General features: G+C 45.7%; 1 protein-coding gene across 4 annotated transcripts in view; it reads left to right on the plus strand.

The window, feature by feature from the left end:
• Positions 1-26,962, plus strand: part of ATG13 (autophagy related 13) — a 68,717-nt gene that overhangs the window by 36,205 nt on the left and 5,550 nt on the right. For 3 of the 4 annotated variants that reach the window (XM_061610894.1, XM_061610893.1, XM_061610895.1), the window contains 6 exons: positions 9,474-9,584; positions 10,758-10,897; positions 12,886-13,003; positions 13,232-13,309; positions 13,462-13,578; positions 14,189-14,317. In XM_061610894.1, coding sequence (XP_061466878.1) covers positions 9,474-9,584; positions 10,758-10,897; positions 12,886-13,003; positions 13,232-13,309; positions 13,462-13,578; positions 14,189-14,317 — 693 coding nt within the window. The remainder of the gene's footprint in view (positions 1-9,473; positions 9,585-10,757; positions 10,898-12,885; positions 13,004-13,231; positions 13,310-13,461; positions 13,579-14,188; positions 14,318-26,962) is intronic. The other variant, XM_061610896.1, reaches the window with a different exon arrangement.

Below are 26,962 nucleotides of genomic sequence, written 5' to 3' on the forward strand. Positions count from 1 at the left end.
TGTCAGAGTACACCAACGCTTTTAAAATTTTGTCCCAGGAAACTGGTTATAATGATTCAGCTTTGTATAGGAGTGGACTGAGCTCTGAAGTCCTGGATGAATTGGCTAGAGCCTCCCCCCCCCAAATAATTTGCCTGGACTGATTCGGCTATGCCTACAGATCGACCATCGGTTGGAAGGAAGGCGCCTGGAAAAGAAACAGGAGGTCCAGAGATATTTGGTTTCAGCATCTTGCAGTAAGACCCTTCCGACCCCAGGAACATCAGGCAATGTGACTGAGGGACAGGGAGGGGCCAGGCCGAAGCTGTCGGAAGAAGAAAGGGAGAGGTGTCGTAAAGAACGTTTATGCTTCTATTGTTCAAAACCGGGCCATGTGGCTAGAGATTGTGTACTAAAAGGGGGAAAAACAGAGCCGGCGGGAAACTAGAGAACCCAGTCCATGTACAGGCCTGTGGACTGGGGGCTACAGTGGACAAAGGGCCTCAGGTGGCAACACCTCCTTCAAGAGGAGTCTTGGTACGGCCAATTCGGATTACAACTTCCAAAGGAGTAATGTTTAACTCCACCGCGTTAATTGATAGTGGAGCAGAGCTAGCAAAGCGTTATGGAATTTCCCAATGGAAACTGGACACCCTCTTGCCGGTGGAGACCATAGATGGGAGGCCCCTGAAAGGAGGGGGGGGTAACGAGAGCAACAGAGAAATTGAAACTGCAAATCCCGGGGCACGAAGAGTTCATTTTGTTGTATGTAACAGACCTTTTGACCTTTGATGTAATCCTCGGAATGCCCTGGTTAGTCAAGCACGACCCACAGATAAAGTGGAAGGACGCTGTGGTGTGGTTCACTTCTCAGTATTGCCAGGAAAACTGTCAGGCGGAAGAAAAACCCGACACGTTGGCTGGAGCAGTGCAGGAGATCGAGCAGGTAACCCTCCCCTCGAAGTATGGAGAATTTAGAGATGTATTCGATGAAAAAGAGGCAGAGACGTTACCTCCCCACCGCCCTTATGACTGTGCGATTGATTTAGTGCTAGGAGCCAGCATTCCATCGGGAAGAGTTTATTGTCTCACAGAGAAAGAGAGAGAGGCCCTGAAGGAATTCCTGAAAAAAAAAACTGAAGCGAGGATTCATACGTACCTCACAGTCCCCCGCTGGAGCGCCCCTGTTTGTGAAGAAGAAGGGGGGGAGCTCAGGCCTTGCAATGATTACCGTGCATTGAATCAAATCACCATCCCTAACAGCTATCCGCTGCCCCTGACCTCAGAGCTGCTAGACCGACTGCGCTCTGCAAAAATCTTCACAAAACTGGACTTACGAGGGGCATACAATCTGATCAGAATGAGGGAGGGCGATGAATGGAAAACAGGGTTTTTGACCTCTTATGGTCAGTTTGAATATCTGGTGATGCCATTCGGGCTTTGTGGAAGCCCAGGCGTGTTTCAAAAGTTCATGAACAACGTGTTTAGAGACCTTTTGGACACGTACGTAATCTGTTACTTAGATGATATCCTGGTGTTCTCAAAGAACCAAGAAGACCATGATCAGCATGTGAAAACTGTGTTGAGAAGACTGAGAGAGAATCATCTGTATGCTAAGCTAGAGAAATGTGGATTTGACCTCAAGTCTTTGGACTTCCTTGGGTATCGCATCTCAGCTGAAGGAGTGGAAATGGATCCAGAAAAAGTGAGTTGTATACTGGATTGGGGACAACCAGCCACTAAAAAGAATGTACAACGTTTTTTGGGATTTGCCAACTACTACAGAAAGTTTATTCCAAGTTTCTCCAAGTTAACATCCCCTCTCACTGACTGCTTAAGGGGGAAGAGAAAATTTCAATGGACAGAGGACGCTGCAAGAGCCTTTGAGGAGTTGAAGGTAAAGTTTTCCTCTGAGCCCATCTTGCGCTTCGCTGACCCTACCCGCCCTTTCGTTGTGGAAGCAGATGCTTCAGACTTTGCCATCGGGGGGGTCCTCTTACAGGGGAATGGGGAAGGAACAGAGCTACACCCTTGCGCGTACTTCTCCAGAAAACTGAAGGATGCTGAGAGGAACTATACAGTGTGGGAGCCATTAAGGATTCTTTTCAAAATTGGAGGCAATACTTAGAGGGGGCTCAACATCAGATAGAAGTACGTTCAGATCACAAGAACCTGGAGAGTCTACAGGCGGCCCGGAAGTTGAACCAGAGGCAGATACGTTGGTCGCAGTTTTTTACCAGGTTTAACTTCAAGATTACTTACCATGCCCATGAAAAAAATCAGAGAGCAGATGCCCTGTCCAGACAGCCACAATACAAAGGAGGTGAGATTGACAACCAACCCCAGTATGTGGTTCCACCAGAGAAACTGGTGTTGGGATCATGTCAACCTTCTTGGGAAGAGGAGCTCAGAAAGGCACAAAAGGAGGATCCATACACACAACAGTACATTCAGGAGATGGAACAGAGCCAGGGACCAGAAGTAAACTTCCATTGGAAGATGGGCTGTTGTGGCGTAACACCGCCAGATATGTGCTGAAGGGTGAGCTAAGACTCAGAATCCTGCGTCAATGTCATGACTCCGTCACAGCGGGACACTTTGGCATCTTTAAGACCATACAGAATGTAGCCAAGGACTTTTGGTGGCCTCAAATGCGCAGAGACATTGAGAACTACGTAAAATCCTGTGCTGTCTGTATGCGAGCAAAAACAGGGACGGGAAGGCCTACCGGATTGTTGGAGCCCCTCCCTACTCCGCATGAACCCTGGAAAGATTTATCCATGGATTTTATAACTGATTTGCCGAGGTCCCAAGGAATGACGGCCATCCTTAGTCATAGTGGATTCCCTCACAAAAATGGCGCATTTCCTCCCTTGCCCAGGGGCCTTAGAAGCTAAAGAAACAGCCAAGTTGTTCATAAAGGAAATTTACCGTTTACATGGGCTGCCAAACAGTTTAGTCTCAGATTGAGGAACCCAGTTCACAGCTAAGTTTTGGAGAGCAGTTTGGAAGCAGTTGCAGACGGAGTTAAAACTTTCTTCTGCTCATCATCCTCAGACGGACGGGCAGATGGAAAGGCTGAACGCGGTCTTGGAAAGGTATTTACGTTGTTATGTTTCGTATCAACAAAATGACTGGGTTTCCTATTTGCATTTTGCAGAGTTTGCCTATAATAACTCCTTGCATACTAGCACTGGACAGACACCCTTCTTTGCTAATTATGGGTTCCATCCCAAGGCATTCCCTAGTAGTGCATCAAATGTTTTGGTGCCTGCAGCAGGAGAATTTCTGCAGGAATTACAGGCCGTGCAGCAGGTGCTTAAACAGCAATTAAACGAGGCCAAACTAGAGTACAAAAGAATTGCTGACCAACATCGAAGAGAGGGGGCCTCCCTCCAGCCAGGAGATCAGGTATGGCTGTCCACCCGCTTCCTTCAGATGCCAGGCAAGTGTAGGAAGCTGCAAGACAGGAAACGGGGGCCTTTCGAAGTGGAGGCACAAATCAATCCCGTGGCCTATAGACTGAAATTGCCTGCTACCTTCAAAATCCATCCCGTGTTTCATCGCTCTTTGTTAACGAAAGCAGCCCCTCCCAGCGAGTTACGGCCACCGGAAGTTCCGGGAGCACCCATTCTAGTAGGGGGACAGCCGGAGTTTGAAGTGGAACAGATTCTGGATTCCAGAAGGAGGCATAATCAATTACAGTACTTAATTCACTAGAAGGGTTATGGGCCAGCTGACAGATCTTGGGAAAATGAAAGGGATGTGCATCCCCCAGATTTAGTGGAAGAATTCCATAAACAGTTTCCCCATCGTCCGAAACCGACAGGTGGGGGGGGCACAGCATGAGAGAGGGGATGGTGTCAGGATGCAGGATTGGGACCCTAGCACTTCAGAGGATGAGCAGGAGATCACTTTCTCAGAGCTGGGTGAAGAGGGGGAGGGAGAACTCTCAGAGATAGTGTTGCCCAGCGACCGCAGAGGCCTTGAAACTCCAGCAGACAAAGTTACAGACACTACTTAGTAATTTCCCACGCTTACCCCCCTCACTGAGCCAGAGCCGTTAGACCAAGAAGGAAGGGGGATTCCACTCCCTCCTCAGCCAGGGAAAAGTCAGCCTGATGGGCATGACGCTCACCCCCCCTTTCTCTTATCCCAGAAACAGAATCTTCAGAAGAGGAGGGGGAGGCAGAACTTCCACCCTCACCACGAACCCGGAGAAGGGAAAAACGAGTCAGGGGGAGAGAGAGAAGGGGCGGGGAAGAAATTGTCCTAAGGCGGAGTGAGAGAATTCGCGCCAGAAAGCCCCCTTAAAAAGGATAAGGGGGGGCGGGAATTCCTTGTTCTGTCAACTCTCTTGCATGTCGCAGGACACGTGTATTGTGTTGCTTCATGAGGAGACGTAGTCTCTGTCTGGATATTACATTAATAAAAACTGAATTGCTTTCATCGACTGGTGTGATTCCTGAGTCCAGTCCTGGACACGACACCCAGGAGGGATTTAATACTGGGAATGATCTATCATCCCCCTGATCAAAATGCTCTGGGAGACCTGGAGATGAGATATGAAATTGAGGAAGCATCCAAACTAGGAAATGTGGTAGTAATGGGTGACTTCAACTACCCGGATATAGACTGGCCACATACGTGTTCCAGCCATGACAAAGAAGCAAAATGTCTAGATATTCTAAATGACTATGCCCTAGACCAGTTGGTCATGGAACCGACCAGAGGGACGGCAACCCTGGACTTAATCCTCAGTGGGGACCAGGACCTGGTGCGAGATGTAAGTGTTGTGGAACCGATTGGGAGCAGTGACCATAGTGCTATTAAATTAAACATACATGTAAATGGCCAATTGCCAAGAAAATCCAACACGGTCACATTTGACTTCAAAAGAGGAAACGTCACAAAAATGAGGGGATTGGTAAAAAGAAAGCTGAAAAAAGTCCAGAGGGTCACATCACTCGAAAATGCTTGGAAGTTGTTTAAAAACACTATATTAGAAACTCAACTGGAGTGCATACCGCAGATCAGAAAAGGTACCACCAGGACCAAGAAGATGCCAGCATGGTTAATGAGCAAAGTCAAGGAAGCTCTTAGAGGCAAAAAGTCATCCTTCAGAAAATGGAAGTCTTGTCCGAACGAAGAAAATAAAAAGGAACACAAACTCTGGCAAAAGAAATGCAAGAAGACAATAAGGGATGCTTACAAAGAATTTGAGAAGCACATTGCTAAGAACATAAAAACCAACAACAAAAAAATCTGTCAATACATTCAAAGCAGGAGACCATCTAGGGAGGCGATTGAACCCTTGGATGATAAGGGAGTCAAAGGTGTACTAAAGAACGATAAGGAGATTGCAGAGAAGCTAAATGATTTTTTTGCATCTGTCTTCACAGTGGAAGACATAGGGCAGATCCCTGAACCTGAACTAACGTTTGCAGGAAGGGATTCTGAGGAACTAACAAATAGTGGTAACGAGAGAGGAAGTTCTAGGCTTAATTGACAATATAAAAACTGACAAATCACCGGGCCCAGATGGCATCCACCCGAGAGTTCTCAAAGAACTCAAATGTGAAATTGCTGATCTGCTAACTAAAATATGTAACTTGTCCCTCAGGTCCTCCTTCGTGCCTGAGGACTGGAAAGTGGCAAATGTAACGCCAATCTTCAAAAAGGGATCCAGGGGGGATCCCGGAAATTACAGGCCAGTTAGCTTAACTTCTGTCCCTGGAAAACTGGTAGGAAGTATGATTAAAGCTAGATTAACTAAGCACATAGAAGAACAAGCCTTGCTGAAGCAGAGCCAGCATGGCTTCTGCAAGGGAAAGTCCTGTCTCAGTAACCTATTAGAATTCTTTGAGAGTGTCAACAAGCATATAGATAGAGGTGATCCAGTGGACATAGTGTACTTAGACTTTCAAAAAGCTTTTGACAAGGTACCTCACCAAAGACTTCTGAGGAAGCTTAGCAGTCATGGAATAAGAGGAGAAGCCCTTTTGTGGACAATGAATTGGTTAAGAAGCAGAAAGCAGAGAGTAGGAATAAATGGACAGTTCTCCCAATGGAGGGCTGTAGAAAGTGGAGTCCCTCAAGGATTGGTATCAGGACCTGTACTTTTCAACTTGTTCATTAATGACCTAGAATTAGGAGTGAGCAGTGAAGTGGCCATGTTTGCTGACGACACTAAATTGTTCAGGGTTGTTAAAACGAAAAGGGATTGCGAAGAGCTCCAAAAAGACCTCTCCGAACTGAGTGAATGGGCGGAAAAATGGCAAATGCAATTCAATATAAACAAGTGTAAAAGTATGCATATTGGAGCAAAAAATCTTAATTTCACATATACGCTCATGGGGTCTGAACTGGCTGTGACAGACCAGGAGAGAGACCTCTGGGTTGTAGCGGACAGCACGATGAAAATGTCGACCCAGTGTGCGGCAGCTGTAAAAAAGGCAAATTCTATGCTAGGGATAATTAGGAAAGGTATTGAAAATGAAACAGCCGATATCATAATGCCGTTGTATAAATCTATGGTGCGGCTGCATTTGGAATACTGTGTACAGTTCTGGTCACCTCATCTCAAAAAAGATATTATAGAGTTGGAAAAGGTTCATCAGAGGGCAACCAGAATGATCAAGGGGATGGAGCGACTCCCTTATGAGGAAAGGTTGCAGCATTTGGGGCTTTTTAGTTTAGAGAAAAGGCGGGTCAGAGGAGACATGATAGAAGTGTATAAAATTATGCATGGCATTGAGAAAGTGGATAGAGAAAAGTTTTTCTCCCTCTCATAATACTAGAACTCGTGGACATTCAAAGAAGCTGAATGTTGGAAGATTCAGAACAGACAAAAGGAAGTACTTCTTTACTCAGCGCATAGTTAAACTATGGAATTTGCTCCCACAAGATGCAGTAATGGCCACCAGCTTGGACGGCTTTAAAAGAAGATTAGACAAATTCATGGAGGACAGGGCTATCAATGGCTACTAGCCATGATGGCTGTGCTCTGCCACCCTAGTCAGAGGCAGCATGCTTCTGAAAACCAGTTGCCGGAAGCCTCAGGAGGGGAGAGTGTTCTTGCACTCGGGTCCTGCTTGCGGGCTTCCCCCAGGCACCTGGTTGGCCACTGTGAGAACAGGATGCTGGACTAGATGGGCCACTGGCCAGATCCAGCAGGCTTTTTTATGTTCTTATGTTCATGTCCTTTAAGAAGGATGCAGACAAACTGGAACAGGTTTAGAGGAGGGCAACAAGGATGATAAGGGGACTAGAAACAAAGCCCTATGAGAAGAGACTGAAAGAACTCGGCATGTTTAGCATTAAGAAGAGAAGACTGAGGGGAGATATGATAGCACTGTTCAAGTACTTGAAATATTGTCACTTAGAGGAGGGCCAGGATCTCTATTTGATTGTCCCAGAGTGCAGGACACGGAATAATGGGCTCAGGTTGCAGGAAGCCAAATTTCGACTGAACATCAGGAAAAACTTCCTAACTTAGAGCAGTACGACAGTGGAAGCAATGACCTACGGAGGTAGTGGGCTGTCCCACACTGGAGGCATTCAAGCGGCAGCTAGACAGCCAGTTGTCGGGTATGCTTTAATTTGGATTCCTGCATTGAGTGCGGGTTGAACTCGATGGTCTTATAGGTCCCTTCCAACTCTGATGTCATTATTCTTCAGCAAGAGTTGTTCTTCTGTATCAGGGGTGGGGAACCTCAGATCCAGGGGGCTTCTCTCTATGGCCCTTGCAATTATCCCTGGGCCATTTCCCCTCCAGGCTGGCCACAGCCCTCAAAGACCCTGCTCCATGCCTCCTTGAGTGCTGTTACGTGTCAGGAATTGGTTTTGAACTGTGATAATGCTTCTACTTGGCTGGATGGAAGATGGAAGTATGGTGCGTTTAGAAGCTACTGGGTTTTGTGTGGCTTCAGTATAGCCTATTGTACAAAAGCAAGAGCCACATCCATTGCTCAGACCACTTTTGCCTCTGTCCATGCCTCTGTTGTCTCTTGCCCCACCCACCACTGGCATGCACACCCTGGAAGATTGCCCACATAGACTAATTCCAGTTACCGCAGTAATTATTTGTTGGACTATGCAAAGCTACAATTGGAAAGAAGGAGCCTCAAAACCCTACAGCATATGCTGAAGCTGTTTGGAATCCAGCCTAGGTTTCAATCTGATGATGTCTCTGTAAAAGGATTAGGATATAACACTCCACTTTTAAGTAACAGTAAGTGTAGACAAGAGAAAGGGATGTCTTCTCAAATAGGTAAAATGCTCAGTGAGAAATATTCACTGAGAACATTTATGAGGACCTAAGAAAATTGATGTTGTCTTGGAAGGGGTGAGAATTGTATCATATTCAGCTTTCAGAAAACAGAGTCCTTGATATTTAGGAAGACCTTATGAATCTGGAAAACATGCAGCAGGGAAACAGCCTTTGACCTTCAGTGGGAGGTGCCTTCTGCTGTTTACCTTAGTCGCTGGAGGGACCTCCTTCTGCAGTGCTGACTTTTTAATCATACTGGTTTGGGTATTGGTACAGTGAGAGATATAAGTTATACTCAGCTGTTGAAACATCCAGTAAGCATATGAGGCTACTTCAACCATGCTGCTGTATACTCTGCCAAAAACCATGTTGAATGCCCAAAATAAATTACACAAATCATTGTGCATGTCTGCATTATTTTAATTTTAAACGCAAGGGTTATGGTTGTGTAAGAAGCTTTGGGAAAAGAGATTTCATGTAAACAAGGCGTCGCTTCTATCCTGTGCCACTGTCCCCTTTTAATAATGTTAGTAATTGTTGGGAACTCAGATTTGGTTTTGGCTGTCAGATGGACTTCTGTATTGAAGACTAAAATTCCTGCTCTGGAAACCTTTTAGTCTGTAACAGAGATGCAGAATGTGAGGCTTTATGCTCTCCTTCATGTGGCAGGCAAAGAGAGTCATCCACTTGGTCACTATTTATTTAATAAAGACAGTGAAAAATAATATGAAGTTACATATAACAATAATATATATGAAACATTCCAATAAAACACAGTCAGTATAAGAAATTCACAGATAAAGTAATAAAAACAGCTTTCAAGTGATTGCTGTCTTGTCCAGTATGTTATGGGTGAACATACTTCTTCCTACTATCAACTCAGTCCTTCAAACTATATTAAGGCCATCTTCACCATTTTTAGGTGCTGTGTGTCATTTTAAAGCAAATTCCAGCCTTGGGAATTGGTCCTTAGTAATTGTGCACACTGCTTGAAAGTGAATTCCACTGAAATCAATGGAAACTTTTTCTTTTAAGTAAATACGTCTAGGATTTTGTGTGTGCGCGTGTGTATCAGACAAACTCTGTTCCAGCCTAGTATATTATACTGCAAACCAGATTTCTTTTCCTGGCCTTTTCCAGTAATTCTGAGAATTATTCAGACTGTGTGGGGTTTTCCCTTTCCTTCCCTTCCTTTCCCTTTCCTTCCCTTCTCACTTCTTAGCTCTCCAGCTCTCGTCTTTCCTATCAGCCTGCGGCCCTGGGAGTTGGATCAACTGACCTCGGCTACCCAGTAGTCTTTGCTGGCGGTTTGAGTGCTGCACATCCTCACCAGGTATTCTGAGCAGTTTGAGGCCACTATATGTGTCTTGTACATCGCTAACACTATGCCTTAACTGTTGGCATGATTCTGTATCCATTCAGATCCCCCTGACAAAGGAGCTAGGATAATACTTATAAAAGATCTTGAGGCTAACAAAATGCTGAAGAAGGCTAGTCTCATACTTTAGGTAAACATGAAGTGAGATTTTAGGGGCATTTTTTTTTAAGAGTGAAGATATCACCTAGTGATGTTATCCAGAAAATCAACATAGTCCAGATTTATCCAAACATAATTGCAGTGACACATAAGTAAGAGCACATACTTCCCCATCTTCTCTTGAGATGTCATACCAAGGATATTTCTTTGTCATGTGCATCTGTGTGTAACTACAACACATTATGCAGATTTGTTCTGAGTGGGCATCTCAGGATTACAGAATTTGATTTCTTCTTGGAATACTCACGAAATCTGAGCATCTTCCTGAACTGCTGTGAGACCTTCTTGTTTATATGACTTCTAGTGGCCTGATTATTTATTGGTATCCAAGAGAGTGTGAAAAATGTGGGGTTTATTCCTATTTAAATTACAGTATGAGTGTGTCTGTATCTTTTATAATCCTTTATTGTTGATGTGCACTGATAATGGAGCAAGATACAAATCCAAGTAAATTTGAAGTCAAGGCAAGGAAAAATAATTATTAAAAAAAATCTCCCTACACTTTCCTTGCCACAGTCCAAAGATTACTCTTTTACCTGTAGGTACAGCCAGAGCTGAGCTACATGAGAAGCAGCTCTGCTCTGCCTGTTAAGAAATTTAAAGGCTTTCTGACAACAGACAAAGGAAGCTGGAGGATATTCTAGTCAAACCATGGTAAGATGGGGCCAGCTTTCTTTGTTGATCAGTCATTTCCAGTTATCACTTTCCTTAGCTGCTAATTTCTTCTATTTCTCCCTGTCTCAACTTTCCTATAAGTGACTGAGATCATCTCAGTCTTTGTCTGTTGGTAGGAAGCCTTCAAAGTTCTTAACAGGCAGAGCCAGGCTGTTATATCATGAGTATAACATATAACCCATATGTCAGCTACCTGTCATCGAGTCAAACGATCACACACTTGAAAATAAAAGAGCCTAAAGTTTTCTTTAACTAATAGTAAAAGTCTAATTTGGTCATACCTTTCTCCTCCAGTTGATTGTTCCAGGGAAGGATGGAGGAGTGCCCTTGATTCCTAACCAACCAATACATGGCACTCAGGCTGATCATGAGAGAATGGTAACATGCACCCCTGTGGATGGGGGCCACTATTCTGCAGTTACTCCATCTAGTAGGTAAGTTTCCCATCCCTTCATAGGGATTCATAGTCTTACTACAGACTTTACAAATAATAATTTATTTACTTGGATATAAGCAGCTGTCTTACATTAATCAGTTACATTGATTAGTTAGGTGGTTAGAAAAATCATTAGAGGATTTTAACTTTCCTCTAGGAAGCAGGAAAACTGCAAAAAAGTCTTAGTTTTCTAACTCAGATCCCCCCCCCTTTCTGTCTCCCAAAAATGAAAGTGCAGAGACAGTGTGTGTAAGCGGGGTTAGTATTGTTTTCATCTTTGGAGAATGTTTACAAATTTCTGCACCAGCTAAACGCTTGAGCTGTACTTTTAATCAGATTATACATCTGCCTGATCTAGCTACCTTTAATGTTGTTATCTCCACCTTGTGACATTTCATTGGCTCCACATACTGGGCTCTTTGTTAGTAATAATGAAATGACAAAGGAAGTGGTTGTGGTTTCAGGGATGAAGTCCAGTTTTCCATAATGTGAGTGGCCCTAGGTACTAAAGCATAGTTGCAGCTTCTAACAAGAATGTCACCCACCCACCCTGGAAGAGCATCTATTAGAGTTAAGGCTGAAGTTTGTCCTTTAAGACTTGAGGCCAGTATCAACATTGACTTTGCAATTTCATTCCCAGGAAAAGTGGTAGCTTTAGCAAAACGTGACATTACTACTTTTCCTAGGGATGTATATTCCCAGGGTCAGATTTAGGAGCAGGCAACTAGGCAAGTTCCTGAGGTGCCAGCTTCAGGTTGTCTACTTATCTGTCCACTTAACACCTTAAATAAATATACAAACAGTTGATTTTCACTTATATAGCTGTAACACTATTTAATACTGGCCCACCCAACGTTGGTACACAGTTCTTAATGTTAATTTCTTAATGTTAGTACATTTCAATTATTCTTAACATTAAAAAGCTTCCATAAGCTTAGAAGGAGCCAGTTTAGTTTTTATTTGTGTGATATGAATAAATACAGATTGACAGATTCATGTGTACAAATTTATCACTGCATTTGACAGGAATAAATCATGCATCAAAGTCATGCAATAGGATACAAATGCAATAAAAAGGGTATGCAAAAATCTAGCACCTGTCCTGTGTGTAGAGCCCCCGTTTATATGACTGTCATCTTCCTTTCCACACCTACACATGCATCCATGAGGGAGGTCAGGAGGTTGTAAAGGTTCTGGATGACTTTGTTGCCCCTTAAAGTCCTTGCTAATGTGGATATCAATTCAGTGTGCAGTGTGCAAATGTGCAAGAAAGTGGAGCATCTCTCCATGGGGAGATACCCATGGAAATATGAACGAAACAAAATCTGTGAATGAAAAATGTGGGGGAAAGTACTATATTGGAACAGAGTCTTGCAGTCTCTTGTTCAGAATGTGGCTGTGAGGGTTCTGTTCAAATGATACTACAAAAATCTTCCACCAGCTTCACTGGTTACCAGTTTATTTTCAGGCTCAATTCAAGGTTCTGGCTTTGATCTTTAAAACCCTAAATGGCCTGGGACCAGAATACCTTAAGACAACCCAACCCCCCAGTATGAGTCTGTCCAGGAACTCCACTCCACAGTGGCCTTCCTTTGCAGTCCCAACACCATCTGAGATACAGCAAGTGAGTACCCAGGAGAGGGTCTTTTCAGTTGTAGCCACACGATTTGGAGTGGCCTCCTGGGAGAAGTACACCTGGCCCCATTCCTACCTGCTTTTAGACAGATAGCTATACTTAGGTTGGCTACTCCAGAACTTTGATTTGCCATGAATTTTGCTGCTATTTTTAAATTGTTGCATTTAATTGTTTCCGGGCTTGTTTTAGTTTAAGTTACATTGTATATGTTGTGTGTGGTATACTGGCTTTGTACTTTGAGTAAAAATGTGGGATAAATAATACACTTTCATGTAATAGCACTTCATCCCAGAGCCAGTGCAGAGTAAGAAAAATAAGAGGAAGTAAATTTTACTCTCTCTTTGTCTCAGTGAGGACACAGAAACTGTATCTAACAGCAGTGAAGGAAAAAGCGGATCGCCACATGATCTCTTGGAGACTATCTTTGTGCGGAAGGTGGGAGCCTTTGTCAACAAACCTATCAACCAGGTAATTTAAGTTAATTGCACTGGGTGACTTTATGTCAGGGATACGGAAATTGCAAGAGTCTTGAATTGACCAGGAGGTTGGAAAAAAATGTTTCTTAAGCTTCTTTCAGCTCTAAAATTCTATGATGTGTTTGTTGTTTCTTATATTTGCAATGCGATGTTGCATGCAGGGTAGAAAGAGCAGCATTTGACTGAGACATTTGGGTTTATGTGTTTTGAACCTCTCTAGGTAACCATGGCCAGTTTGGACGTTCCTTTTGCTATGTTTGCTCCCAAGAACACTGAGCTGGAAGATAATGACCCCATGGTAAGAAATGCCAGCCCTTCCCAGACCTGCTTTGTGAAGGTTTGGATTCCCTAACCCAGGGAATGCCTGCGTTTGCTGACTTTTGACATCCACTTAACTCCTTTGTGCCAGTGTTTGGGTTTCTTGGGCTAACATTTGGATTTTTTCAACAGGTGAATCCTCCTGACTCTCCAGAAATTGACTCTCCCCTCCAGGGCAGCCTACATTCAGTGGGCTCCAGTGGTGGCAGCAGTGGGAACATTCATGACGATTTTGTCATGGTAGATTTTGTAAGTTCATGCAATCCTTTATAAGCACTTGCAATCCTTTACTTCAGTGTCCGAATCTAAATACTAAATCAAGACCATGAAAATAGATGACATTTCAGCAAAAAGCTGACGTGTACTGACATGCCCCCAAAATATTGAGAGATTGAGCTTCTTTCTTTGCACTAGAAAATTGCAGGACGTTCAGCATACTGACACTTTTGATGGACCTGAAACTGTTGTACTCATGGGAACTTATGAGTTCTACTCATAAGACTAGAACCTTTCTTCCCAAAAGTGGGATTTTTCACAAGATTGTCACTCCATATTAAACCCAACAGATTATCTACATCACCCAGATTATTGTGTGGTACCAGCAAAGAGCAGCATCTGAGAAGGCGTTCTACAACAGAGGTGCATATGCAATCCAGAGAATAGCCAGATAACCAGTTGTAATTAGAAATAAATGAAACTGATTATCAAGGATATGCTGTACATTGTGTTATCACCGGATGAAACAAGGAAATGTATTTCATTGGCAATGGATAAATACATCTCTCTGATGATGATATTGAAAAGAGCACTGTTGTGCTATCTATGTAGAGCTGACTGATATTTGTTCATTTAATTCTAGAAACCAGCGTTTTCTAAGGATGACATCCTCCCAATGGACCTGGGTACATTCTACCGTGAATTTCAGAATCCTCCTCAGCTCAGCAGCCTCTCCATTGACATTGGGGCTCAGTCCATGGCAGAAGATCTGGTACGCAAAAAATGGGATTTCAATTTGCTAAGGACATTGCTCCTTTCCACAACCAGCTTACTGAACATGCCTCATTTGAGAGGACCTGTCAAACAGGCCATTCATTAAATAGTATGCTAGAGAACTACTATAGTGTTGTCAAGAGGCTGTGCTGCGAACCGCAAAGTCCGCAGTTCAAATTTCACCTCATAAGTGCTATGAAAATACCTGGACTTAGGCAGGCTACTTTTTTCCCCAGCCTCAGACCACCACCCCGCATTTTTTTTTTGACCTACCTTACAGAGGATTTGTAAGATTTCCTGAGATAGCGTATATGAATTACTTTAGCATTTTGAAGTGTTACATAAATATGTTGTTATAATATGTGATGTTTCTAAGCCTCAGACCCAAAACCTTTGAAATAAGGTAGAAATAAACATAGTACAGTAGGGCCCCGCTTTACAGCGCTTCACTTTACAGCGTTCCGCTAATGCAGCGGTTGTCAATTGCAGAAAGGCCCCGCTCTTACAGCGCTTGTTCTGCTTTTATGGCGTTGTTTTGCCGTCGGGCACCATTTTGGTCAATGTTAGTCAATGTGTTCCGCTTTACAGCGGGGGTCCGGAACGTAACCCGCTGTATGAGTGGGGCCCTACTGTACAAGATAGACCCTTTTAATATTTGCCTGCAGCAGCTGTCAATGACATTTGAGCTTAGCTGCTGGTGTGTTGTATTAGATATGATGCATCCCAGGGACTGTTACAATAATAATAATAAAATTTTATTTTTGAGTCGCCTATCTGGCCGAATTAACGGCCACTCTAGGCGACGTACATTTACACAATAAAATACAATAAAACCAATAAGAACCACAACAATAATTAATAATACCAATATTAAGAACTAACCCACCCCAGAAATCCCATAGGCCTGCCTAAACAGCCAGGTCTTCAAGGCCCGGCGGAAGCCTATCAAGGAAGGGGCATGGCAAAGGTCGAGAGGAAGGGAATTCGCTATCTTAACCGGTGGGACCGAGAGAAGGTCTTGTGTGGCGGCATAATTGGTGATACTGGAGGCGCTCCTTCAGATAAACTGGGCCGAAACCGTCTAGGACTTTAAAGGTCAACACCAACACCTTGAATTGGGCCCAGTAAACAACTGGTAGCCAGTGCAGATCCACTAACACCGGAGTGATATGATCACGACGACGGCTGTTCTTAATCAAACGTGCCGCTGCATTTTCCATAGGAAGTGGGCCATCACTGTGGGAAATAGTTCCACCTATCGTGCGAAGGCAAGAATGTTTTTGAAGTCAAGACTAGGGACATCATGCCCCTCCCACTCTCCAGTTCATTCTTGCCTTCGTACGAACAAGATTGGAATTTTCATAGCATTTAGCTAAGTCTCGTATCTGTCTTTAAATCCTTTCTCTCTTTCTGTTTGTGTTTAGCCTCTGAGGGTTCCCTCAGGGACCGCGGCTGAGGCTTCCTCACCCTTCCCTCAGAGCTATTCAATCTATTTTTATTTACTTGACTGGGGGCTCCCTCTGAGACCGCGGCTGCGGCTCTCTTCGTTTTGGCAGTTTCTAGCCCCCCCCCCCCGCTCAGTTGTCTCTTTAGCCAGGGGGCTCCCTCAAGGACCGCGGCTGCGGTTCTCCCCTTTTGATCGCTTCTGATCCTGATCGCTGTTAACCTCTCCCCCCCCCGATCGGTTGCCGCGGCTGCGGCTTATCCGATCTCAGCGGGAGCTTGCAGCTGCGGCTCCCGCCGTTAACCCTCTGCCTCAGATCGCCCTCGCAACGTGGCTTAAATCCCACTGAGGGCTTTACAGACCGCGACGGCGGCTCTCTCTGCGGTGGCTGCCGTTTTTCCCCTACCTGTTTTCTCCGGGGATTTTTTGGAGCCACTACTGCGGTTTTTGGCGAGATCGGCTGGGCAGCCCTTCCTCCAGTTCGCCTCCGACGGCCGCCATTGCTTCTTCCCTCTCTGCCTTTTTTTCCCGCTCCTTTTTTCTCTGGGCGCCATTTTTTTTCTTCTTTCAGAATTTGAATTTCCCGCCCTTTTTGTTCCCCTTATTATCAGATACCTCCCCTACAGACTATCTATCCATACGTTTGTGTATATGTGCTGCTGACTAATTTACACACAACTGATTTACACACTTTACTGTGGCTGTAATCATAGTGGCTGAATTATATTATCAAGGCTGGAGCTCCAATCCTAGTGGGCTGGATTGTATTATCAAGGCTGGAGCTTTAATCCTAGTGGCTGGATTACATTATCAAGGCTGGAGCTTTAATCCTAGTGGCTGGATTACATTATCAAGGCTGGAGTTTTAATCCTAGTGGCTGGATTACATTATCAAGGCTGGAGCTTTAATCCTAGTGGCTGGATTACATTATCAAGGCTGGAGCTTTAATATCAGTGGCTGAATTGTATTAAATCTGATTTACATTACATATCCTGCCCCCTATGGGGCCGTGAACAAGCCAAAAACCCAGCCTACAGCACTAATCTGAGTGTGCCTACTCTAAACAGCCTATATTATATTAACGCTGATACTTCTGTGCATTCTGCCCCCTTTGTGGCAGTGCATTCGCCATCTGCCAGTGTATCCTACCCCCTCCGTGGTAGTACGCTGTGCCAGTTCGGGTCTTTACATCCTGCCCCCTCCGTGGCAGTGTACTGCACCCAGGTTCATATAAGATGGCAGAATAGCCAGGCATGTCACCATCAACACACATGGTGCCAGATCAGCCAGACATGCCACAATCAGCCAAGCCACAACATACTAACACGTCTAAGACCAGACATGCCAAAGCACTGGCTAAGACAAAACATCTTTCCAGCCATAGTAAACCAAAGCGCCCTCATTATGTCTCTGTGCCAACAACTACCACAGCACAGACACACATAAGTGATATTTTCCATTCTCCTGCTACGGCCTCTGACGAGGAAGAGTTTGTTGGCTTTCCCCCTCACGGTTCGCCTAACGAACCTACCTCTGGCTTACCGCCTCAGACATCTGTTCCAATAGCCCACCAGGCACATACATCTCACGCATCTGGTCTGCAGCTGTCTCCTGATTTCCTCTCCCAACTCCAAGCCATGCTGGCTTATTTCACACGAATGCAGTCACTACCACAGGTTCCTGCCATACCCCCACTCAACATGGACCAACGTGCGTTCCATGCTGCTCATCCTTCCTGCTCACCAGATCCCTTTGATGTAGCCAGAGGCAGATGTACGGACGAAGCCTCGTATGCGGAGGAGTCAACTTTCACTGACCATGTTGAAGGAGACGACTGGAGCGACTATTCAGATCATGAGGAGGATACATCGTATCGCTTGTTCAATACCTCAGATTACCAACCGCTAGCACGTAGGGTACTTCACACCCTTGGTCTCCAGACTGCACCTTCAACTTCGTCCGCTCCAGCTCTCAAAGGGGCCAAGGTCCTCAAATCCCCTGCACCTACTGAACACTACATCCCGGTGCCGGACCCAATTGCCAAATTAACTTCCGAAGAATGGGCCCACCCACTCAAAGCTCGACGCTTCAAGAACATGGCTGACAGACTTTACGCCCTAGCCCCAGACTTCGCCACCAAGTTAGATGTCCCTGGCATAGATGAACCGATCGCTCGCCTCGTTTCACGATCTATCTTGCCCAGGGAAGGGGAATCCCACCTAAAAGATACTACTGAGCGTCGAATAGACTTCGCCCTCCGCAAGAACCACGAGGCCACTGCCCTAGCCATGCGTGCCTCCGCCTCAGCCTCCATCTTCTCCAGAGCATCTATGATGTGGCTGGATGACCTTCTAGAGGATGATAACCCTGATCCTGTCGCCTTCAAAAGAGCACTATTGAAATTACGTAAGACAGCAGCCTTTGTGGCTGATGCCACTTTGGATGCCACCCAATTAGGGGCACGAGCCATGACGACTCAAATAGTCGCTCGTCGTACCCTCTGGCTTCGCCACTGGCAAGCTGATTCAGCGGCCAGATTGAACCTGTCCAAGGCTCCTTACTCCGGATCTCTACTCTTCGGCGAGGAAGCTCTAAAGGCAGTTCTGGTTGATCCAAAAGACGCCCATAAACCGGTTCTAGCCACAGTCAAGAACATCGACCACAGGCCCTTCAGGCGATTTCCCTCCTTTCGTTCTAACCAGCCTTTTCGAGGAACGCGGCCAGGAGGACGAGGCCGCGATTTCAGACCCTATGATTCCAACGCATTCAGGGGTTCCTGGAACCAACGCTTCCAGGGCAGAGGTCAGTACCAAGGGCGCAGGGGCAACTCATCGTCCTCATATAGGGGAGGTCCTCGCCTACACAAGCAGTATTAACGCCATCCCCATAGGTGGCAGATTACTTAATTTTGGAGATCGATGGCTGCGCCTTACTACGGTCTCCTGGATCAGGGACCTCTTCACTTATGGCTATACCATAGAGTTCTGGGCAACCCCATCAGACAGATTCCACCCGTCTCCTTGCCCAAGGGCACCAGCCAGGCACAACATCATGCAGACAGCTATACATCACCTCTTGCACATAGCGGCAATAGAGCCAGTTCCCACAACTGAGAGATCGGAAGGGGTGTACTCCCTCCTATTTGCTGTGCCAAAACGAGATTTATCTTGGAGGGCGGTATTGGATCTCAAGTTTGTCAACCGTTTTGTAACATACCGCAAGTTCAAAATGGAATCTCTCCATTCCATTACCGAGAGTCTGCATGAAGGAGACTTCCTGGCTTCTATCGACCTTAAGGAAGCGTATCTCCATGTACCCATTTGCATAGCCCACAGAAAGTTTCTTCGGTTTGCTTTTGGCCACCAACATTTTCAATATACAGCGATGCCTTTTGGCCTCTCCTCTGCTCCAAGAGTATTTTCCAAGGTGCTACTCATCCTAGTGGCTTACCTTCGGACCCAAGGGGTTCATATCTACCCATATTTGGATGATCTGCTCATACGGGCCAAGTCTGAAGAGCTGGCTCATCATCATTTAATGATCACCCTCAATGTTTTGCAGACCTACGGCTGGCTTGTCAACTTCGACAAAAGCCATCTCCAACCAACCCAACGCCTACTACATCTTGGGGCAATGTTGGACACCCTGCAGGCAATGGTCTTCCTGGCTCCAGATCGCATCACTGCCATCACAAGCATCGCAAGGTCCCTGATGCAACAAACATCCGCAGACGTCATGCTTCTCGCCAGAGCGCTCGGGATGTTTATCTCCACAATCCACATTGTGCCCTGGGCTCGAGCTCACACTCGGCCCCTTCAGTGGACTCTGTTGCCTTTTCAAAAAGACATTGTCAGCTCCAACCATCGCAAAGTTCATTTGAGCCCCGCTCTGCGCCTCTCCTTCCGCTGGTGGACCAAGGTTCAACACCTCTCCAAGGGCACGTCGTTCAGAGAACCCCGCAGAACCGTCGTGACCACAGACGCCAGCCTCATAGGTTGGGGAGCCCACTGCAACTCCCAGTACGTTCAGGGGGTTTGGCCCAACGCAGAGCAATCTCGAAGCATCAACTGGCTGGAACTAAAGGCTGTCCACTTGGCTCTATGTCATTTTCAGTCTCTGTTCCCTTTGCATCATGTGCTCATTCGAACAGACAACACGTGTGTAAAATCACATTTGAACAGACAGGGGGGCACCAGGTCTCGTCCTCTGCAGGACTTAGCCTCCCTCATCTTTGTCTGGGCAGAACAACATCTACAATCCCTGAAAGCAGAGCACCTCAGAGGGATTTGGAATGTGACAGCAGACTGGCTCAGCAAACAACAGGTCTTCCCGGGAGAATGGAAACTTCATCCAGCCATTTTCCATCGTCTCCAGTGTCGGTTCGGCGCCCTCTCAGTCGACCTGTTTGCTTCCAGTCACAATTGCCAGCTTCCAAGGTACTTTGCTCGATACCTGGACTCAACAGCAGAAGCAGTGGACGCTCTGACAACACCGTGGCCAGACGGTCTATTGTACGCCTTTCCTCCCATACCATTGTTAGCCAAAACCTTGAGGAAGGCGCGAACCGAAAGGGCACAGCTGGTTCTGATAGCACCATTTTGGCCACGCCGACCGTGGTTCTCAGATCTTCTGGCAATGTCAATGATGGATCCTTGGACACTTCCAGTAACGCCAGACCTCCTATCCCAGGGCCCAGTACTGCACCAGGACCCTACTTGGCTCAATCTAACAGCGTGGCGTTTGAACGGAGACACTTGAGGTCAGCTGGACTGTCTGACGCTGTGATTGATATTATTTTGGCCTCGAGAAGACCATCTACCACTCGCATTTATCAACATACCTGGGTGGCTTTCTCCAAGTGGTGTCAGTCCCACCACCACGATCCATCCCAGGCCAATGTGCACCAGGTGCTCCAATTTCTCCATAGTGGCTTTATGATGGGACTTCGACCCAACACTCTACGTCGACATGCGTCTACTCTGTCATCCATTCTCTCAGTGTCCTCTCCTGGAGATCATATTTCCTCACATCCGTTCATCAAACGTTTTTTGAGGGGAGTCGCCCTACGTTCTCCGGCTGTTGTCCATCGGTTCCCCTCATGGAGTTTGCCGAAAGTCCTGCAGGCTTTGCAACGCCCTCCGTTTGAACCCATCAGGACTGTGCCCCTACGCATACTGTCCTTCAAGGTCCTGTTTCTGATTGCAATCACATCTGCCAGACGCGTTTCGGAGTTGGGCGCATTGTCTTCTGCTAGACACCTCTGCGTCTTCCATAAGGACTCTGTTGTGCTGAAGACTGACCCTTCCTTTCGTCCCAAGGTCGATTCAGTTTTTCATTGCAACCAGGACATTGTGTTGCCTTCATTTTGCCCGGATCCTACCCATCCTCTTGAAAAGGCTTGGCATTCGTTAGATGTCCGGAGGGCTCTCAAGACCTACCTGTCTAGGACCCAAGAGATTCGACGAACGGAGTCTCTGTTTGTATCCTTTCATCCAAGGTCTATGGGGCATAAAGTATCCAATCCTACCTTATCCCGTTGGTTAAGGGCATGCATTACCTTAGCATATGAGTCCCTGAAGCTGCCAGTTCCTGCTAGTATAACAGCTCATTCTACTAGGTCAGCTGCCACTTCGGCTGCTTTTGCTACTAATGCTCCTGTTGCCGATATTTGTAGGGCCGCAGTCTGGTCTTCCCCACACTCGTTTATAAGACATTATAAAATTGATCGTTATGCCTCTGCTGATGCTTCTTTTGGCAGACGAGTGTTGCAACAGGTTCTTAATGAGGATTAACATGTGGTTGGTCCCTCCCTATATGGGTTGCTTTGGTACATCCCACAGTGATGGCCCACTTCCTATGGAAAATGTACCATTGGTCTCACCTGAAAGGTGATTTTCATAGGAAGGGGCCATCACGACCCTCCCAGTTGGAGGATGACTAGCGATTTTATCAATGGGTTACATGTTATTGTTTCCATATTATATTTAAATGTAAGAGTGAAGTCAAGACTTTTAGTTCTGTTATGTTATGAAGTTATGTTAGAGTCATGTTGTTATGCATGTGACTATTATGTTATTTTCCTGGCGGGCCTGTTGGCCTTGTTCTTGTATTTTTAGATATCTCTTTTAGACTCGCTACGAATGAACTGGAGAGTGGGAGGGGCATGACGTCCCTAGTCTTGACTTCAAAAACATTCTTGCCTTCGCACGATAGGTGGAACTATTTCCCACAGTGATGGCCCCTTCCTATGAAAATCACCTTTCAGGTGAGACCAATGGTACATTCTGTATCAGTTGTAATTTCCAGACCGTTTTCAAGGGTAACCCCACGTAGAGCGCATTACAGTAGTCTAAGCGAGAGAAGACCAGGGCATGTATCACCCGTGGGAGCAAATGGGCGGGAAGGTAGGGTTGCAGTCTTCTTATCAGATGTAATTGATATGTAATTATAGCTTCTTTTTAAGTGGGTGTGGCCTTTATTGAGCTTCAGCCAAGGGGCGGTATACAAATGTAACAAATAATATTTATTTATTTATTTTATATCCCTCCCTTCCTCCCAGCAGGAGCCCAAGGCGGCAAACAAAAGCACTAAAAACACTTTAAAACATCATAAAAACATACATTAAAATACATTTCAAATTGGATTTCTAGCTTGCTGTACAGGAAAACTATGTTGTTAGTTTGCATCCATCCTGGTACCTGCTGTCACAAACAATAAGAGCCTTTCCAGATGATCAGGTTATAGAGCAGCAAATGCACTTACTGCATTTTGTTGTAAAGGATCTGGTTACTTTCTCCCAAGGAATTGTTTCTCCTTGGAGTATCCTGTATTTTCCCTATGCTCAAACCACAACATTTTGATCTTGCTAAAAGGCCAATATTTTCTCAGCTGGCAGGGACATAACAGTTTGGAGTGCTGTCTGAAAAGTGATTGCATGAGCGTCACCAGTTCAGTGAGAAACAACACAAACACCATGTTGTGATCCTATCAATACTGCTCAATCTGGAAAGAGAGAACACATGGGGGATTTGTAAAAGGCAGTACAGATGGAAAAATGTCCATGTCCAATTCAGTGTTTTGGAATATAAGTCAGAAACCATAAACTACATCAAATTTTACTCAGTACATTATTACACATAAGCCATTTAAAGAGTAGTTCCCCATCTGTGGAATGCACTCCCTAGTGAGATTCGCCTGATGGCCTTCATTGACATCTTTTTGTCACCTGCTAAAGACTTACCTTTTTCCCCAGGTACAGGCAGGCCCCGCTTATACGGCAGGTTCCGTTCCGGACTGCTGCTGTAAAGCAGAAATCGCCGTAAAGCGGAACCCATTGAGAATAATGGGGCGTGTCACGCGAAAATGATGCAAAATGCTGCAAAAACAGCTTTAAAACAGGGAATTTCCCCTAATTGAAAGCCGCCGCATTAGTGGAACACCGGAATGCGAAGCGCCAGTAAGCGGGGCCCTACTGTATTTGATAGACTGAGATGATGTTGCCTGTTGTTAGTATGCTGCCAAAGCTTCCTATGGCTGCATGGGGGTGTTGTTTTATTGTTTTGTTTTATAGTATTATATATTTGTTTTTGTTTTTAACATTGTTGTAAGTTGCTTGGACACCTTCGGGTGGCAAGCAACTAATAAATAATAATACAAAATATAAAATAAAACGTCTTTCAACACAAAAACGAAATGAATGTTAAGAAAGATAAGGGGTCTTAATAGTGAAGGGAAGGGAAGAAATCAAATAATAAACTAGCCATCCATAGTTTAAGTAAATAATAGTACAGCATTGGCAAATGCATTTCAGCCACGTGGCAAATAATAATAAATTGGCTGCTCCAGAATGGATGCAGAGTTTATTACATTTCAGGCTTTCTTACATCTGGCTATATGTTTCATAACAATCATTTTATCTAATTACTGCGTTGAAAGGATTTGTAGTAAAATTTGATGTATTTTTTTGGTTCGTACATTGGTTTTCATTATATTCCTACTTGTGGCCATCATCACAATTGCACCATCCTTAGCTTCTCCAAATGGTACCTGGCACTCAGTCACAACTCACATGTTCTCCTTTGCTTTCCTCTGAGTGCGGAATGGATATCCTAAACCTAAACATGGTGCCTCCTCTCTCCCCTTCCTTTGAGCACATCTTTTCCATGAGGTCTTTGGTTAACTCTTTAATCCTTGTTCCCAACTAGAGCCAAGCTCCTTTAACTGCATTTGACACACAAGAGTGTTGTCCTTTCCTTTTGTTTTTTTCTGTTGTTTATTTTAGATTGTAAGCTCTTTAGGGGTAAAGGCCCCTTTATTTTGGCCTGCGAAACTCTGTAAAGTGTGCCCATGGGTCTGTATCAACAAGGCTTTTTAAAAATTCCCCTGCAATTTGCCATTGCCATCTCTTAGCAGCAGGCTGACAAAGTAATTGTGCTCTAGTTGTTCCAGCAATTTTCAGAGGCGAAGATCACATGCACCTGCTGCTCCTTTTTCCCCAGGTAGCATGCTATCAGGAGGGTAACATCGCCAACTAGTGTACAAAGGCAGGAATGCACGGGAGTCAAGACTTCTGGTGCTCCTTCTGTGAGATCCCCAGTCCATTCCTGCCTTGTCCTAGGTTGGATCTCTTACCTTAGCTCTGTGTGAGTTTATCCTTGCATGGTTCTTGCGTTGTTTTCCTTCTGAGTTTCCTCTTTCTCCTTCTATTCCTCTTAGTTTCTTTTGTCTTTCTCTGTTAAAAACAATTAATTAAAAGGGGCTGTCCTCTCCTTTACTGTCATGTCTTTGGACTTGGCCTCTGTGCCCCTTTTCTTTCCTCCTCTCCTCCTCTGACAAGGCAGGGAAAGTTAAAAACAAAACAAAAAAATCACAACCCTGTGTTTTATTTTCTGGTTCCTTGGCTGCTTTGGAGCACAACCACTTCCTCCACGGAGGTGGTTAATTTTACTGGGCTGCACTGGGCTGCAGTTAGAGGTCAGACCGCTCCCCTGTACTGTGTGTGGTCCTTTTTTGGCTTCACCAATCCACTGCACCCCTCTACCTGTGTGTGTGTTGATTAACTGGGACTCTATCTAAATAAGCCTGATACCACTCCCCTCTACTGTGTGTGTGTATCTATGGCTGGCTCATCTCAGGCTGCCCCTCCAAACATGTCAACTGAACAGCAGCATTCTGATATGCAGCAACAGCCACCTTGGCAGCCATCCACCTCATCAACCTCCTTGGCTGCACCTAGCTCACATAAGCATAAAGTTCCCAAGACTTCCAAGCATTCAAAGTGCACTAAAAATCAGCCCTCTCAGCCAAACAGAAAGCTTCACGGAGGGCTTGCTGTGTCAGCACTCCTATCTCCCGAGGAGACTCCTCAGAGGTTAGGATGCCGGAGCAGCCTCAAGAACAACATCTAGAGCTAGAGTAACTGTTTTGATCACCTGTGGATTCCTCTAATGAGGATTTCAAGGGGTTTCCCGACTAATCATCTGGGAAGGCTCCTACGCTTCTTCCACGCCAGCCAGTCCCAAAGGCTCAGCCCTGTACTCAGCTTCAACAGGTTCCTGATCCACAGGCATCCCTGGACCCCCTGTCATTTTATGCTCCCCTGCAGGGGCTCCTTCTGGGCTAAGCCTTCCTTTCCCAATTCAGGGAGGCTCTGCTGTGGTCTCTGTCAACTGATCCTCAGAGACCTTCTCTGGTGTTGTCACCCCAGCTTCATACAATTTCTCCATCTGGGCAGCAGTGGTCATAATCTCCTTTGATGTTCCTCGGGGCAGGGCTCAGTATCCCACCAACACAGAGACTGAGCCACTGGACCCCTTCACCATCCCTGCAGAGGTGGATGCTGAGTGAAGCGGTGAGTTGGATGTGGAGGAGGACTTTTCACATCGTCTTTTTCATGCTTCCAACTACCATGCGCTATTCTGGAAGGCCTTGCCACGTTGGGGTTGAACAGTCCATAACCTGAGCCAGCACCTATCCCTGTCAAGGATGCTAGGGTGTAAGGCCCCCAAGTCTACCGTTTTCTCTTTTCCAGTTCTGGACTTGCTAGACAGACTGACCCAGGAGGAATGGGACCATCCTTTGTAGACTCATCATGTGATGGCCTTTACCAATAAATTCTACTCTTTAGCTCCTGCTTTTATGGATTTCCTGAAAGTTCCTGCCTTAGATGGGCCCATTCTAAGTCTGGTTTCCAAATCTCTCCTCCCCAAAGAAGGGGATTCTAAATTCAAGGATGCCTCCGAGCTCAGACTGGATTTTGCACTCAGGAAGACCCATGGTGCCACTGTATATTCAGTCCAGGCCTCCTGTGCTGTCTCCTTGATGTGGTTGGATCAGCTTCTGGAGGACTCTCAGCCCAATCCAGGTTGGTTCCTAAAGACTATAGTAAAACTGCACAAGGCAGCTGTGTTCATGGCAGATGCGATGCTTGATGCTACGCAGAGCCATGTCTACCAGGGTTGTGGCTCGTCAAACACTTTGGCTACGCCACTGGGATGCTGACAACACAGCATGGATTAATCTTTCCACAGCTCCTTATTCCGGCTCCCTGCTCTTTGGGAATGAAGCCCTCAAGGCTATCCTGGTTGATCCCAAGGATAAGAGCAAGCCAATATTGGCCACTACTAAGAGAGAAGACCGTTGAGCTGCTCACAGATTTTGTTCACAGATTTTGTTCATATCCCTACCAGCAATCCCTTTGGACCCCATGGTTTAGCAGTAGGGGGCAGGATTTTCAGTCCACACGAGGCTATTGGAACAAGCAGCGCTTCCCCACACATTCTCAATACCACTTCTCCGCATGTCAGAAGCATCCACCAGCACCTGGTCAGGGAGGATGCCAACAACGCCAGTACTGATGCATTCCAGATGGGGGCAGGCTTCTCCACTTTGCCAGCGCATGGAGCCACATAACCATGGACACCTGGATGAGAGACTCCATATTTCACAGTTATTCCATAGAATTTCGGGAGCTTCCTCCTCACAGATTTCTTCCCTCACCCCTGTCCAAACTGCCAGAAGGGCGCTCCATGATGGCAGAAACTATACGTCATCTGCTCTCCATACAGGTGAGATAGAGCCAGTGGATCCCGAAGACTATTACTCAGGTGTTTATTCCATCTTGTTTGCTGTGGCCAAAAAAAGACCACTCATGGAGGGCAGCCTCAACACCTTCCTAAGATGCTGGTGTTTCAAGGTGGA

Source organism: Rhineura floridana, chromosome 2 (genome assembly GCF_030035675.1).
Source record: "Rhineura floridana isolate rRhiFlo1 chromosome 2, rRhiFlo1.hap2, whole genome shotgun sequence".
NCBI classification, from domain to species: domain Eukaryota; kingdom Metazoa; phylum Chordata; class Lepidosauria; order Squamata; family Rhineuridae; genus Rhineura; species Rhineura floridana.